At 46.7% G+C, this 16263-nt stretch overlaps 1 protein-coding gene across 2 annotated transcripts in view; it reads right to left on the bottom strand.

Moving 5' to 3' along the window:
- Positions 1-1535: 1535 nt before the first annotated feature.
- NPEPPS (aminopeptidase puromycin sensitive) overlaps positions 1536-16263 on the bottom strand; it is a 113156-nt gene continuing 98428 nt past the window's right edge. For both annotated transcript variants that reach the window (XM_002719328.6, XM_089318085.1), the window contains 6 exons: positions 15942-16084; positions 14663-14719; positions 8481-8588; positions 7782-7937; positions 7482-7529; positions 1536-3018 (listed from right to left, as the gene is read on the bottom strand). In XM_002719328.6, the coding sequence (XP_002719374.2) occupies positions 2866-3018; positions 7482-7529; positions 7782-7937; positions 8481-8588; positions 14663-14719; positions 15942-16084 (665 nt within the window). In that variant the 3' untranslated portion in view covers positions 1536-2865. The remainder of the gene's footprint in view (positions 3019-7481; positions 7530-7781; positions 7938-8480; positions 8589-14662; positions 14720-15941; positions 16085-16263) is intronic.

The raw sequence follows: 16263 nt of genomic DNA, 5'->3' as shown, positions 1-16263 counted from the left end.
TGCCCTCGTGAATGAATGAATGTCGTTCTCAAAGCATGTTTGGTTCCTTCTCGCCTTTCTGCCTCCTGCCAGGGGATGATGCAGGCTCCATGACCTTGTGCTTCCCAGCCTCCAGAGCTCTATCTGTTCTATAAATCACCCAGCCTCATGTGTCCTAAGAGCACAAAATGCACTATGTCACTAGCCCTCACATGAGCTCCGTCAAGTCTTTCAGTAACATTCCAGAGCCTTTTTGGCTTGCAGAATTCAAAGAATCAGGACTGGCTTTGTGGCATAGCAGGTTAAGCTGCTGCCTTTGATGCCAGAACCCGACATGGACACCAGTTCATGTCCCGGCTGCTCCACTTCTGATCCAGCTCCCTGCTAATGGCCTGGGAAAGCAAAAGATGCTCCAAGTGTTTGAGCCCCTGTCAGCCATGTGGGAGACCTGATGGAGTTCCAGGCTCCTGGCTTTGGCCTGGTCCAGCCCTGGCCACTGGTCATTCGGAGAGTGAACTAGCAAATGGAATACCTCTCTCTCTAACTCTACTTTCAAATAATGAATTCAAATAATCTATTCAAAGCAATAGAGATCCTCCTATACCCTCTAAATTGCAAACAACAATTTTTTTACCAATGATTTTAAGAAGTTTATTGTTCCCCTAAAACCATCCTTACAAATTTTAAGAATTCATCCCTTGCTACCATTGTCCCAAGAAGCTTTACTGTTGCCTACCACCTGGGTCAACCTGATCTTTTAGTTCTGAACATTACTTGCTATATAACTAAATAATTTACCTAACTTTGGAGTCTGCTTTTTCATTGGTAAAATGGGTGTATTAGTTATGCTAGGGAGTTCTTTGGGAAGCAAACAATAATTAAAACATGACACACAAAACGTTGGCCTAAGATCTTTAGAGAGCCAAAGTACCGAAGATACAGTGTTGGCGGAAAACACGACACTCACGAGCAGGTTGGGGAAACCAACAAGGAGTAACGGAGAAACGCAGGGCTGGGAAGGAAGCCCTTTCTATGCATAGGTTGGGAGGAGCCGGAAGCTGAAGATGGCTGCTCGACAGAAGCTGTGGTGTTCAGCAGAGGGACACACGTGACCTGCCAAAAAGCCAGCCAGGGGAACACACACCCGGCCTCTCTGCAGCTTCAGCGGCTGTTCCTGACGAACACGGCCTGAAGGCAGACGGACGGGAGCCTGTGGACGCAGTCCATGCGGGCCAACACCCGGGCCAGGGTGGGACGCACGGTTCGTCCAGCCTGCCCTCTGCACTGCATAAATCCAGTGCGCGAACCTAGCCGTGCACGCGGAGACGGAAGCAGCCTTCCAGGATCTCTGCGCGTTCTTCTCAGTGCTTTCGATGTCTCTGCCTTGCCGGGACCCTGGCACATGGCAAGAGCGGTCCTATTCATTAGGAATTCAGGAACTAGATTTTCTTAAACTCCAAAACCCCTATGGTAATAAAACATGCAACAATCCTACTGAATGACAGGAAAACCTGCGGTTTCTCATCAAAGAAAATAAAAGAAATCATGACATCAACTTCACATTGACATTTTTATTAACGCCAACTTTTTTAATTATTATTTTTTAAAACAATAGCACAAAAATGTTTCAAGGAAGCAGTCTCACGATCTGATGACCTTCTGAAATACAGTCAAGCCACACCAAATATGAATTTCTGTTAATAACACACAGAACATTTTTTAAAGAAAAATAAAAGGAAAAAGAAAACAGGGGGAGGGGAAGGGCATGAGACAGAGTTCCAACTGGCTGGGTGAGACACTGAGGCTCGTCGCGGGTGCACTGTCAAAGCAGAGTGGCACACACGGGCTCCCGGTCTGTTCTGAAAGCAGTCACCGCTAAGGGACGGGCTCTGTGCCCCGCGTGCTCGCGCACAGGAGGGACCGGGACCGGGGAGCGGAGCTGACACTGTTCGGAAGCGGCTCCACAGTGGCCCGTCAGACAACTAGGAGCGTTTGTGGCGGAAGAGTAACTCCTTCAGAAAGGCCTGGCTGAAAATCTAGTTCTATTGTCTCACCTACATGTACTTCAGGTTCTTAAAAGTCATCTTAAAAAAGAAAGAAAAAATAATGTATATCAGTTTTTCTTATTTAATGTGGCTATGAAAGATGTTTCTTTATTATTTCTTTAACTCTAAAGGAGGATGTTGTGGTGGGGGTTGGAAGTGGAACTAAAGGAAGGAAAAACCCAGAACAGGATGGGGTAGAGGTTTTTTTTTTTAATTTTTTTTTTTGGTAGTGGTGGGGGCTGGAGGGGTCACACAGACGGGAAGGCAAGGAGGAAACTACAATCCTTGGTTCAGATTGAGTTATGCAGGAAAATAAATCTTCCTGATCAGTCCCCATGCCAAAAAGGAAAACCACTTGGAATTATGCACAGACTCCAACTATGTCCCACCCGCCGTCAGCCGTCCCCAGCTGACCGTTCTCAGCAATGGACACCCACCGGGCTTGCAGGCCGCCTGCAGAACCACTGCACAGGGCCTCTGCCCCAGAGCCTCTCGTTCCTCCTGGCAGGTCACAGACACAGAACGCTGCCCTCAGCAGGAGAGCGCTAAATACTTTTCACCACTGACAAGGCTTCAGGAAGTTTCACAGTTTCGTTATGCTCTATTTTATTACTATCATATTTACATTTTTATTTTAAACTTTATTTATTTTATTTTTTTTTGCTGAATTGCTGATTTTCCTTTTTCAATAGAATTTAATTCTGGAGTGTGAGCAGGAACCCGTTAACTACATTCATTGTCCAACCCCCACTGGTTTGAAAGAAGACTGGATTCTTGGCGTGTGACCCGCTCGGCGCCACCGTTCCCTGCGCACAGCAGCAGGAGCGCGCGGCGGCGCAGCTCACACTGCGGGCGGCGAGGCCTTCCGCTGCAGGAGGTACTGGTGGATGCTGTCGGCGTCTCGCTTGAGCCAAGCGGCGTTCAGCAGAATATTCTCACAACACTGCTGGATGGTGCGCTCGGCGGACGGGGCTGGGTGGCTCTCGAAGAAAGCCTGGTGTAGAACAACCCAGAATGCAGACACGTTAGTCGTGGCAGGAAGAAGTTAGTAGCATGGTTATGAAAAAGACACCCACTCGTCTACACAGAGGCCTACACAACTGACCACTGCCACCTGCAGGCTGAAAGCAAGCACGCACGTTCTCCTTGGACCTGTGTGTAGGATTCTGCCCCCATCCCCAAGGGACACGCTTAGCACCGAATCCGAGTTAACAGTGCAGACAGAAGCTACTGCGTTTCTTCGATAACTGTCTCATCTTTAATCTAGGCTTTGGGCTCAGACTTGGGACTTGAATCTAGGCTTGGTCAAGTATAAGCCTGTGACTTCTGAGTAAATTAACTTCTTTAAGTCTCAGATTCGTCATCCATGAGGAAATATTTATTCCAGAAGAGGAAAGAAAAACCCTATAAAGATGTTTAGCAAAATACCTTGCACAGAATATTTAAGGATTCAACACATTCTGACTGCTTCAAATAAAGATAAATTTGCAAAGGATGATAAAACTAATTTCACTGCTGCCATACCCTGCTAATTTAATACTCCATGTCTCACATTTTTCAGAGAACACAACCATTCCCAAGTTTATTCTAATTTACCACAATGCTTATTGATTAACTAAGTTAATAAACTACTGAATAAATTATTCAACACAGTTGAATAAATTATTTTCTGATGACCTGGTTTCACAGAAAACAAAATGACTCATAAATACCAACCAGCAAAATGACTGGGCCTTCCCTTTGACCTAATCATCACAGGTACGAAAGAGAAAACCATTGCTAAAAAGGACTGCTTTATTTGAAAGGCAGAGTAATAGAGAAGGGGGAGAGGGTAAGGGAGACAGAGACCCACACAGAGAGACACAGACATCTTCCATCCCCTGGCTCCCTCAAATGGCTGCAATGGCTGAGGCTGTTCGAGGCCAAAGCCAGAGTGCTGGAATTCCATCAGGGTCTCCCACATGGGAGGCCAGAGGCCCGAGTATTTTGGCCCTCTTCCACTGCTTTCCCCGGCACATTAGCAGGGAGCTGGATCAGAAGTGGAGCAGTCGGGACTTGAGATGTCAGCATCACAGGTGGTGCCACAACGCCGGCCCCAAGAATTGACTGTTCCATTAGAGCAAGCCAGGACCTTACAAAAACCAATGATCTTGGCCGGCGCCGCGGCTCACTAGGCTAATCCTCCGCCTTGTGGCGCCGGCACACCGGGTTCTAGTCCCGGTCGGGGCGCCGGATTCTGTCCCGGTTGCCCCTCTTCCAGGCCAGCCCTCTGCTGTGGCCAGGGAGTGCAGTGGAGGATGGCCCAGGTGCTTGGGCCCTGCACCCCGTGGGAGACCAGGAAAAGCACCTGGCTCCTGGCTCCTGCCATCAGATCAGCGCGGTGCGCCGGCTGCAGCGGCGGCCATTGGAGGGTGAACCAACGGCAAAGGAAGACCTTTCTCTCTGTCTCTCTCTCTCACTGTCCACTCTGCCTGTCAAAAAAAAAAAAAAAAAAAACCAATGATCTTACTTACATAGGTGACAACGGTTCCTACTCCAGGGCTGCTAGTCATGGTTGCGTTCTCAACGTCTCAATTAGATACAAGTCTTCCTTTAGTTTCATCTCAACAAATAGCACCAACATTTACATACCAGAAACCTGGGAATTATCCCAGACTAATTTTCCTTCCTTTCCCTGGTATGCTTACAACACAGAGAAGCTACTCAGTAAATATTGGGGAATTAAAAATTAAAAAAAAATCAAGGCCCTGAATCTTTTATTATTCATCGCCTTCCACCACCACCCTACTACTGTGTCATTCTTGCTTTCCAGCATGTTCTCTGTTCCCAATTCTCCAGGTTTTAGCGAGACTGAAATTTTGATAACACAAGTGCAATCAAGTCACTCTCACTTTTCTAAGCCATGGGAAGATTTTCCATTCTTAGGGAATCCTTGATAAGGACACCAAGGCCCTGCAGGGTTTGGCTCCCTCTACCTTAGTAGCCTCAGCTTGGCTACTATTCTTCCCCCTAAACCCATTATATATTTCTCCTTCATAGTGCTTATTACATCTATAACAATATACAATGTAAACTAGGGGCCGGCGCTGTGGCGCAGCGGGTTAACGCCCTGGCCTGAAGCACCGGCATCCCATATGGGCACTGGTTGTAGACCCGGCTGCTCCACTTCTGATCCAGCTCTCTGCTATGGCCTGGGAAAGCAGTAGAGACGGCCCAAGTCCTTGGGTCCCTGCACCTGCATGGGAGAACCGGAAGAAGCTCCTGGCTCCTGGCTTGCAGCCATCTAGGAGGTAAACCAGCAGATGGAAGACCTCTCTCTGTAACTCTTTCAAATAAATAAAATAAATCTTAAAAAAAAATACAATGTAAACTAAATGAAGGCAGAGATCATTTTTTACCATTTTCTCAAGATATGAAATGTTAAAACTTATTCCTAACAGCTCACAGAGTGAACCAAATTATGTTACAGATTTTAGAACTTTCAAATTCACAACTGATAGCTCTTTGTCTTTAAGAGGAAGGTGAAAGTGACACTTAGAATTTCTCAGGGGCCAGTGCTCTGGCACGACTGGTTGAAGCCATGGCCCTCAGCACTGCCATCCCATGTGAGAGCTGGTGGAGTCCTGGCTGCTCCACTTCCAATCCAGTCCCCTACTAATGTGCCTAGGGAAGCAGAGGAAGATTGCCCAAGTGCTGGAGTCTCTGAACTGACGTGGGAGACCCAGAAGACACCCCTGACTCCTGGCTTCAGCCTGGCCCAGCACTGGATGTTGTGGCCAGGGGAGTGAACCACTGGATGGAAGATCTCTCTTTTTGTCTCTCCTTCTCTATCAGTAACTCTGCCTTTCAAATAAATAAAATTTTTTAAAAAAAGATTTTTTTCAGTAGATAAATGCAATGGAAGTCTTAAAATTACAGTTTTCCTGATCGATGCAGATTTGTCCCCAGAATGCTGAACTTCACCAGGCCCAAGTCCATACCACATTGATACCAAACTCTATAAGGGCTAGGACAGTCCCTACATAATCATCTAATCTCACTGTACACAACAGACCTATGAAGGTCTTTACACAGGGAAAAAGAACTAATCTCAAGAATGTACCGGTGCCATGGTGCAGCTGGCGAAGCCACTGCCTGGGATGCCAGCATCCCAGATACACGCGCGGGTTTGAATCTCAGCCCCTGGACTTTCGATCCAGCTCCCTGCTGATGGGCCTACGAGAGCAGAAGACAACCGCCCAAGCACTTGGGCCCCTGCTACCCACATGGGAGTCTCAAGTGGAGTTCCAGGCTACTGGTTTTGGCCTGGCCCAGCCCTGGCTATTGGGGCCATTTGCAGAGTGAACCAGTGGATGGAAGATATCTCTAACTCTTTTAAATAAATAAATCTTTTTTTTTTTTAAGATTTTTATTTATTTTACTTGAAAGTCACAGTTAAACGGAGAGAGAAGGAGAGGCATAGAGAGAGAGAGAGAGACAGACAGAGGTCCTCCAACCGCTGGTTCACTCCCCAATTGGCTGCAACAGCTGGAGCTGTGCCGATCCAAAGCCAGGAGCCAGGAGTTTCCTCTGGGTTTCCCATGTGGGTGCAGAGACCCAAGGACTTGGGCCATCTTCCACTGCTTTCCCAGGCCATAGCAGAGAGCTGGATCGGAAGTGGAGCAGCTAGATCTTGAACCGGTGCCCACATGGGATGCTGGCACCACAGGTGGCAGCTTCACCGGCTATGCCACAGCGCTGGCCCCCTAAATAAATAAATATTAAAAACAAAAAACAAGCAAAAAACTACTCTGTTCGAGCCCTGACATGTTACTTAATTTGGTACCCCATTTTAGACGAGATACAGGCCTGCAGGGCGTAAAAGCTGCTCAGAGACACACAGCTATTATGGGGCAGAGCACAGATTTAGAGTCTGAGATTCACATTCTTTAAATTATACTTCCATGTCCTCAGAATTATTCTAATTCAATTCTAAATTCTTCAGACATTAAAAAAATATAATCTAGGGGCTGGCAGGCACTGTGGTGCAGCGGGTTAAGCCGTAACCTGCAGTGCTGGTATCTCATGTGGGCGCTGGTTGGCATTCCAGGTACTCTCTGACCCAGCTCTCTGCTCTGGCCTGGGAAAGCAGCAGAAGATGGCCCAAGTCCTTGTGCCCCTGCACCCTCTTGGGAGACTTGGAAGAGTCTCCTGGCATTGGCCTGGCTCGGTCCCAGCACTGGCAGCCATTTGGGGAGAGAACCAGCAGAAGGAAGATCTCTCCGTCTCCCCCTCCCTCTCTCTTCGTAACTCTTTCAGATAAATAAATAAATCTTAAAAAAAAAAAAAAATTACCTTTCTCCAGGCAAAAGCAAGGAGACACCAAAGTATGTTAGTACGTTATCCGAACACTCAGTGATTACAACCAGGTTAGTGTCTTTACTTACTAGACTGAAAAGTAAACAGTACTTTCCTTACCTTAACCTCTCCAGCCATTTTATCAACTGCAAATCCCTCAACTGATAGCTGAAAAACAATGATTTTAAGTAGTAAGTGACAATAAAAGAGGCTGGGAACAAACTTCCATTTGCCCTACAGACAAGTCATTCTGTTCTCTCCCAGTTTCAGCTGTGACAGAGGGTATGGGGTAGGGGATGGAGAAGGCCTCAAAGTCTCTAAGGAAACTCACAAAGCAGACCACAACCTGTGAGTCTGAGGAATCCTGGCTGGCACTCAGTAACACCCATGACTAGCAAGCTACTCAGAATTCTCACATACTTTTATTAGTCTGGATATTAAGAATCCTCCCTGGTATCGATTATAAAGTTCTTCCCAGTTGTCCTTGATGAACTTCCAAGCAGCCTTCCTTCCATGCTTGCTGCCTCCAGCTACTCCACCAATCACTGACACAGTGTCCTGTGGGCGTACCTCTTCCTACAAAGAGAAAGAACGAACAGTCCAGTGTGTCCAGCACATCTCTGAACCCCCGAGAGACCACATACTGTTGAGAAACCCGAGTAACCACACTGAAGACAGTCATTCTTTGTTTTAGGAATTAACTGGTGCCAGCAGCTTCCAGCAAAGAAAAGGTTTAATGCACAGATCACTCAAATGGAGAAAAAGGCACCGAGACAGGTGCAAGGGAACAGGCCGCTCCTGAGCCACTTGCTGCGATCTCGCAGGGTGAAGGAAGGAAGAGACACAAGGCAGGCAGAGAAGTCAGCTCCCCAGTTTTCAGGAGTCCCTGTCCTCAATGTCCCCACTCTGGAGGGGGAGGATTTCCTCTCTAACTATTCTGATTCCCACCACTAATGGGAGAGAATGGAAGTCAGGGGTAAAGCTGGCACTGGTTTTCCTGAAAGAGGATGCTTGAGTCCAAGGTTAAAGCAGATCAAGAGGACACTGACCCAAAGTCATCTGCCACAGCCCAATGTTAGCTAACAGTTCCCTCTAAGAGCAGTTTTCCTTGTAACTTACTGAAAGTGCAAATGTGAGGACTTTTTGAATCAGATCAGGCAAAAGAGTAGCTCCTAGAACTCTTTCAATTCGGTTTTTCTCTTCTTGCATATCTGCTTGTTTGTGAAGCTGTGGGGAAAAAATACAGAGGTATGAACTCTCCCCCTGGAAGTTGGCACATGCTTCATTGAGCTTCTACCCAATGAGGTAAAATTTCTGCTCTACTTCCCACTGGTAAGAGAATACATTTCCAAATGCTTGGGTACCAAATCTGTCATTTTCCTTTTTAGTAAGGAAGGCCTTAGGTCTGGGTGCCCATTGGATGGACCCTGTGTCCCAGATTCTGAGTGCTGTAACATCAGGCTCCAAGGAGAAATCTTCTATGACCAAATTTTTACATCACTATTATCTGGCTAGTGTTCTAGGTTAGATAAGCAATTAACCATATTATTTACTGGGATAATCTTATAGCATTAAAAACCATCAATTTAATAAATAGCAAAAAACTGAAAATAATCTAAATATTTGATAATCAAAAACTATAGGGCTGGAGCTGTGGTGCACCGGATTAAAGCCGCCAGCTTGCAGTGATGGCATCCCATACAAGTGCCAGTCCAAGTCCGGCTGCTCCACTTCTGATCCAGCTCCCTGCTACTGTGCCTGGGAAAGCAGCAGAGGATGGCCCAAGTTGTTGGGCCCCTGTACCCATGTGGGAGACCCAGAAGAAGCTCCTGGCTCCTGGCTTCAGATCGGCTCACCTCTGGCCATTGTGGCCATTTGGGGAGTGAACCAGCAGATGGAAGATCTCTCTTTCTCTTTCTACCTTAGTAACTCTTTCAAATAAATAATTTTTTTTAAAAAGAAATAAAACTATAATTGTAATCATTCACTTGTTGTAAAAAGCTGCATTATTGGGGCTGGTGTTGGGCAGTGCTGGGCTGCTGCCTGTGATGCTGGAATACCATATGGGCACTGGCCCGAGCCCGGCTGCTCAATTTCTTTTTTTTTTATTTTTTTATTTTTTTTATTTTTTGACAGGCAGAGTGGATAGTGAGAGAGAGAGACAGAGAGAAAGGTCTTCCTTTGCCGTTGGTTCACCCTCCAATGGCCGCCGCGGCTGGCATGCTGCAGCCGGCGCACCACGCTGATCCAATGGCAGGAGCCAGGTGCTTCTCCTGGTCTCCCATGGGGTGCAGGGCCCAAGCACCTGGGCCATCCTCCACTGCACTCCCTGGCCACAGCAGAGGGCTGGCCTGGAAGAGGGGCAACCGGGACAGAATCCGGCGCCCCGACCGGGACTAGAACCTGGTGTGCCGGCGCCGCAAGGCGAGGCTGCTCCATTTCTAATCCAGCTCTCTGCTAGTGCGCCTGGGAAAGCAGCAGAAGATGCCTCAAGAGCTTTGGCCCCTGAATCCATGCGGGAGATCCAGATGGAGTTTAAGGCTCCTGGCTTCAGCTTGGCCCAGCCCTAGCTATTGCAGCCATTTGGAATGTGAACCAGCAGATGGAAGATTGATCTCTCTCTAACTACCTTTCAAAGTAAATAAACAAATCTTTCTGAAAAAATCAGAACTATAAATATGTGAAAATTCACTTACAGGCCCTTCTGACCTTTTTTCTTTTTCTTTCTTTTTTATTAGATAGGCAGAGTTAGACAGTAAGAGAGAGACAGAGACAAAGGTCTTCCTTCCGTTGGTTTACCCCCTAAATGGCTGCCACGGCTGACACGCTGTGCCAATCCGAAGCCAGAAGCCAGGTGCTTCCTCCTGGTCTCCCATGCAGGTGCAGGCACTCAAGCACTCGGGCCATCCTCCCTGCCTTCCTGGACCACAGCAGAGAGCTGGACTGGAAGAGGAGCAACCGGCACTAGAACCCGGCGCCCACATGGGATGCCGGCGCTGCAACAGAGGATTAACCAAGTGAGTCATGTGCCGGCCCAACTTTTTTCTTAAGGTTTAACATTGAACAGTCTCTGGAAGCCACATTGCAGCTCCCAGTCCTCCTCCTTTCCTTTGGATTTTTTTAACAACAGGATGGTAAAATAAACAGCAAGTTGGGAGACCTGGGTTCTAGTGCTAGTTTTGCTTCTCACTAGCTTTGTGATCTTGACTTAATCCTTAACTTCTCTGGGTCTCAGTTTCCCCATCACTAAAATAGAGAGGTGACCAGTTTCTAATTTTTGTTTTAAGATTTATTATAAAGAAATAAATCTTGAAAGTCGAAGGTTTAGGGAGAGGAGGGACAGAAATTTTCCATCCATTGGTTCACTTCCCAGATGGCTGTAATGGGAGCCAGGAGCTTCATCTGGGTCTCCCACATGCGTGCAGGGCCCAAACACTTAGGCCATCTACTGCTGCTTTTTCCAGGCCATTAGCAGGGAGCTGGGTTGGAAGTGGAGACACAGACTGTGCCCATGTAGAATGCCAGCATCACAGGCGGCAGCTTAACCTGCCACACCACACCACACCACCAGCCCATTTCTAAGGTCCTTTCAGCTCCCATATTCAAAGTCTGAAGGTGCCATTCAAGGACCCTTTCTCCCAAAGAGAACCTGCTCTACTAGTCCACCAGGTGGCACTCAAATACCACCCTGCAAATACACCATGACGAAGTTAGTTCTTTATCCTGCTTCTTACTCCTAAACCCCAAACTACCAACAGACACATGCCTCACCCCACAGTCTCTTGAATAACTCAATTCTGCCTCCATCACTGCTCTTCCCATAATAAAGCTGATTATCATCACCCAACTCCTATTAAATATGTACACTCACATCAACTCTTCAAATTTGGGTTGTCATAATACAAAAATGTTAAGGTATTACCTTATTTTTAGAGCCCTATTTTCCCCCATACTTATATGAAATAGACTAAAAAACATAAAACATCTCATTTCATACACGTGATAACAGACTGAGAAGTTAACAGACTGAGAAGAGACCTCATTGTTTAGTTGAAAGGTAAACTACTCAAAATGTAACTTTTATATCATTAGAAGGAAAACCTATGTACAGCATGGGAAAGGTAGTGTATTTTGAAGTATAGTTTCTTTCTTTCTTTATATCTATCTATCTATTTATCTATCTACTTACCTACCTACCTACCTACCTACCTATCATTAGAAGGGCAGAGAGATCTTCTATCCCAATAGCCAGGGTTTGGGTGGGCTGAGGTCAAGGAGCCTGGAATTCCAGCTGGGTCTCCTACGTGGGTGGCAGGAAATCAAGTATTTGAGCCATCATCTGTTCACTGCCCAGATGCACATTAGCGGGAAGCTGGCTAAGAAGCAGAGTAGCTAGAACCCAAACCAGGCACTCAGATACGGGATGCAGGTGTCCCAAATGAGGACTTGACCACTGTGCCAAATGTGTGTGTGTGTGTATACACCCAGTGGAGCAGCTGAGACTTGAACTGACACCCATATGGGATGCTGGCATTGCAGGCAGTGGCTTTATCTGTTTTTCCACAGTGCAGGCCTGTGGTATTTCTTCTTAAACAGTGAAGTTTATAATAAATTTTTAAAAATATCCTAACCATCTTAATATGCTTTGTTTAAAACTAAAATATCAGAATTCAGATTTGTAATTCTGACCCACCTAGAATCAGAAACGGGTTCTTAATCCCCAAAAAGAAGAAGAGGTAAAGCACATTCTACTCTAGCCGTCCTCAGTGTGAATCTTTTGGATGATCTGGTATTTAGGCACATCTTGTTGGATGGTAATAAGTAAATTCAGCTCTCTCTCCCTCGCAGCCAGGTCAAACCCAGAAGCCAGGAATTCCCTATGCATCTCCCACATGGGTGGCAAGGGCTTAACAATTTACATCATCATTCTCTGGTGCATAAGCAAAAATGCTAGATCAGAAATGGATAAGGGGCTGGTGCTGCGCATAGCTGCTGAAGCCACCGCCTGTGGTGCTGCCATCCCATATAGGTGCTGGTTCGAGCTCTGGCTGCTCCACTTCTGATCTAGCTCCCTGCTAATGCATCTGGCCCAAATGCTTGGGCCCCTGCATCCACACAGGAATCAGGATGAAGCTCCTGGCTCCTGGCTTTGGATCGGCCCACTCCCATTTGGGGAGTGAACCAGTGGATGGAAGATCTCTTTCTCTCTGTCTCTGCCTCTCTCTCTCTATAGCTCTGCCTTTCAAATAAATAAATCTTAAAAAAAAAAAAAAAAAAAAGGCACTGGAGAAGACAGGACTCAAACCAGCACTCCAACATGGAATGCCGGTGTCCCAAGCAGCAACTTTAACTGCTATGCCACAATGTGATGCTCCTTGTTCAAAATGAAAACACAAAGCTGAACCTTGTGTGCTTATCCAACGTTTAAGAGAAGGAAGCGAGGGGGCAGGTGTTGTGGTGCAACAGGTTAAGCTGCCACTTGGGACACCATAGTCTATACAGTAGTGCCTGGGACTGGGTCCTGCACCTCTATTTCTTTTTTTAAGATTTATTTATTTATTTGAAAGTCAGAGTTACACAGAGATAGAAGGAAAAGCAGAGAGAAAGAGAAAGAGAGAGAGACAGAGAGACAGAGACAGGTCTTCCATCTGCTGGTTCACTCCCAATTGGCCACAATGGCTCGAGCTGTGCCTATCTGAATCCAGGAGCCAGGAGCTTCTTCCGGGTCTTCCACACGGGTGCAGGGACTCAAGGACTTGGGCCATCTTCTACTGCTCTCCCAGGCCACAACAGAGAGCTGGATCAGAAGTGGAGCAGCTGGGACTCAAAACTGGTGCCCATATGGGATGCCAGCACCGCAGGTGGCAGCTTTACCTGCTATGCCACAGCACTGGGCCCCTGCACCTCTACTTCTTTTTTTTTTTTTTTTTTTTTTAATTTTTTTTTTTTTTAATTTTTTTTTGACAGGCAGAGTGGACAGTGAGAGAGAGAGACAGAGAGAAAGGTCTTCCTTTGCCGTTGGTTCACCCTCCAATGGCCGCCACGGCCGGCGCGCTGCGGCCGGCGCACCACGCTGATCCGATGGCAGGAGCCAGGAGCCAGGTGCTTTTCCTGGTCTCCCATGGGGTGCAGGGCCCAAGCACCTGGGCCATCCTCCACTGCACTCCCTGGCCACAGCAGAGGGCTGGCCTGGAAGAGGGGCAACCGGGACAGAATCCGGCGCCCCGACCGGGACTAGAACCCGGTGTGCCGGCGCCGCTAGGCGGAGGATTAGCCTAGTGAGCCGCGGCGCCGGCCCACCTCTACTTCTAATCCAGCTCCATGCTAATTCACAATCTCCTGGGAGGCATCAGATGATAGCACAAGTACTTAGTTCCCTGCCACACACATGGGAGACCTGGATGAAGTTCTTGGCTCCTGCCTTTGGCCTGGCAAAACACGGACTATTGAGGGCATCTGGGGAGTGAACAGAAGATGGAAGATCGAATTCTCTGTCACTCTTTCAAATAAACATCTTTTTTTTTTAAAAAGTTTCATTTATATGCAAGAAAGAGAGACAGAGAAAGAGGGAGATTTTCTGTTGGCTGGTTTACTCCCCAAATGGCCATAAAGGCCAGGGCTAGGCCAGGCCAAAGCTGGGAGTCTGGAATCCATCAGGGTCTCTCATATGGGACCAAGTACTTGCATCATCTTCTGCTTCTTTCCCAGGCTCATCAGCAGGGAGCTGGACTGGAAGTGGAGCAACCAGGACTTGAACCAGTTGTTCACATGGGTTGCCTGCACTGCAGGCAGATTAACTCACTGTGCCACAATGCCATCCCCAAAATAAAATATTTTTTTAAAAAAGAAGAGGGACCAGCATTGTGGCACAGTGCACCAAGCTGTCACCATCCTATATGGGCACCATTTCCAGTCCTGGCTGCTCTGCTTCTGATCCACCTCTTGCTAATGCAGCTGAGTAAGTAGCAGAAGATGCCCAAGTGCTTGTTTCCTGCCACCTACAGGGACCTGAATGAAACTCCTGGCTCCTGGTTTCAGCCTGGCCCAGTCCTGGCTGTTGTGGCCATCTGGGGAGTGGACCAGAGGGTAGAAGATCTCTTTCTTTCTCACCTCCCACCCTCCCAGTATAACTCCGCCTTTCAAATAATTAAAAAAAAAATCTTTAAAAAAAAAAGAGAGAGAGAGAGAAGGAAATGAGAGTCTTTTTCAAATAAAAGGGTACTTCAAAAAGTTCATGGTGGGACTAAAAGGTTTATTTTGGTGCAAAAATTTTTGAAATCCATGCATATTTGTATACTCACCTTCAGCATAATGTCTAAGGTAGTGCCATCACCATGTTTCAAGACAGTCAGATAGACCTACAAGAGAATACAGGAACAAAATGGCCATTTGATTAAATATATCTTGCTTCAAATACTCTATTAAGAAAGGACAGAACATAAACAAAGGGGCTGATGTTGTGGTACAGTATGTTAAACTGCCACTAGTAACACCAGCATTTCATATGAGCACCTGTTTTCAGTCCTGGCTGTTCTACTTCCTGTCCAGGGCCCTGCTAATACGCCCGTTTATTTCAAATAAATAAATCTTTCTAAAAAATTATTTATTTATTTGAGAAGCAGAATTACAGAGAGAGGTCTTCAATCTGTTGGTTCACTCGGCAAATGGCCACAATAGCTAGAGCTGGGCTAATCCAAGGCCAAGAGCCAGGAGCTTCTTTTGGGTCTCCCATGTGGGTGCAGGGGCCCAGGCACTTGGGCCATCTTCTGCTGCTTTCCCAGGCTATTAGCAAGGAGCTGGATTGAAGTGGAGCAGCCAGCACTCGAACTGGAGCCCATATGGGATGCACCACCAGCACCCAAATAAATAAATCTTAGAGGGAAAAAAGGGCAAAATTGTAAAGAGCCATGTGTTGGGGCCTGTGCTTTGGTTCACTGGGTTAGGCCACTGTTTACACACTGGCACACCATACTGGAATGCTGACTGCTCTGCTTCCAGTTCAGCTTCCTGCTACGGGGCTTGAGAAGGCAGTGGAGGATGGCTCAAGTACTTGGGCTCCACCACCCTGAGAGACCAGGATGGAATTCCTGGCTCCTGACTTCAGCCTTGTCCAGCCTCAACCAATGTGGCCATTTGCAGGGTGAAGCAGTGGAGAGAGGCTCTCTCTACCTCTCCCTCTTTCTCTTTGTTGCTCTGCCTTTCAAATGTATAACCCTTAAAAAAAGTTATTCTTTACAAAAAAAACTACCATGTGAGAATATAACAAATAAATTACAGGAGGGAGCTACCAGTCCTGTGAGCAACCACAAGGTACCCGGAAGGCGCTGACAGCAGAACAACGCATCAGTTCTCTCAGGGAATGTGCACAGCTAATCACCTTTTAGTACCGCAGGGCTGACTGAGACATTTCAATCAAACGAGGGGCTGGTTACAAACCACCTAAATGGCACATACTAAAATAATCAGACACGGCTTGTGGGTCATTTTTCATATCAGTGTTACTTATTATTTAAAAATATCTATGCTTTACAGAGTGGTGCAGTTACCTAAAAGTCATGGGAATTTATTATAAAAACCTACAGGACTCCTCAGATCAGCGGAGAGAATCTGTTTTCCTTCCACGTGGTCCTTAAATCGACGACGGGCTTCTTCTAATGTTGCCTTATGTCCTGCTTTTCCTAGTTTGCCCAGAACCAAGCCCCTCAGGAGTGCATCTAGATGACCTGATGGAGAAGTAAAGGAGACACAGGACTACTTAAAAAACCTACTTTTACAAATTAACCCCTGGGTATCTTATAATTATGCTGTGCCATGTCTACGGTCTTAAATAATCAATTATCTTAATACTTGAGAGAAAAATGATTTAAATTTATCATTAAATCCAAAGAATGAAATGAAGTGT

Source organism: Oryctolagus cuniculus, chromosome 17 (assembly GCF_051225735.1).
Source record: "Oryctolagus cuniculus isolate XC-2025 breed Fujian yellow rabbit chromosome 17, ASM5122573v1, whole genome shotgun sequence".
NCBI classification, from domain to species: Eukaryota; Metazoa; Chordata; class Mammalia; order Lagomorpha; family Leporidae; genus Oryctolagus; species Oryctolagus cuniculus.
This window is presented reverse-complemented; position numbering and strand designations above follow the sequence as displayed.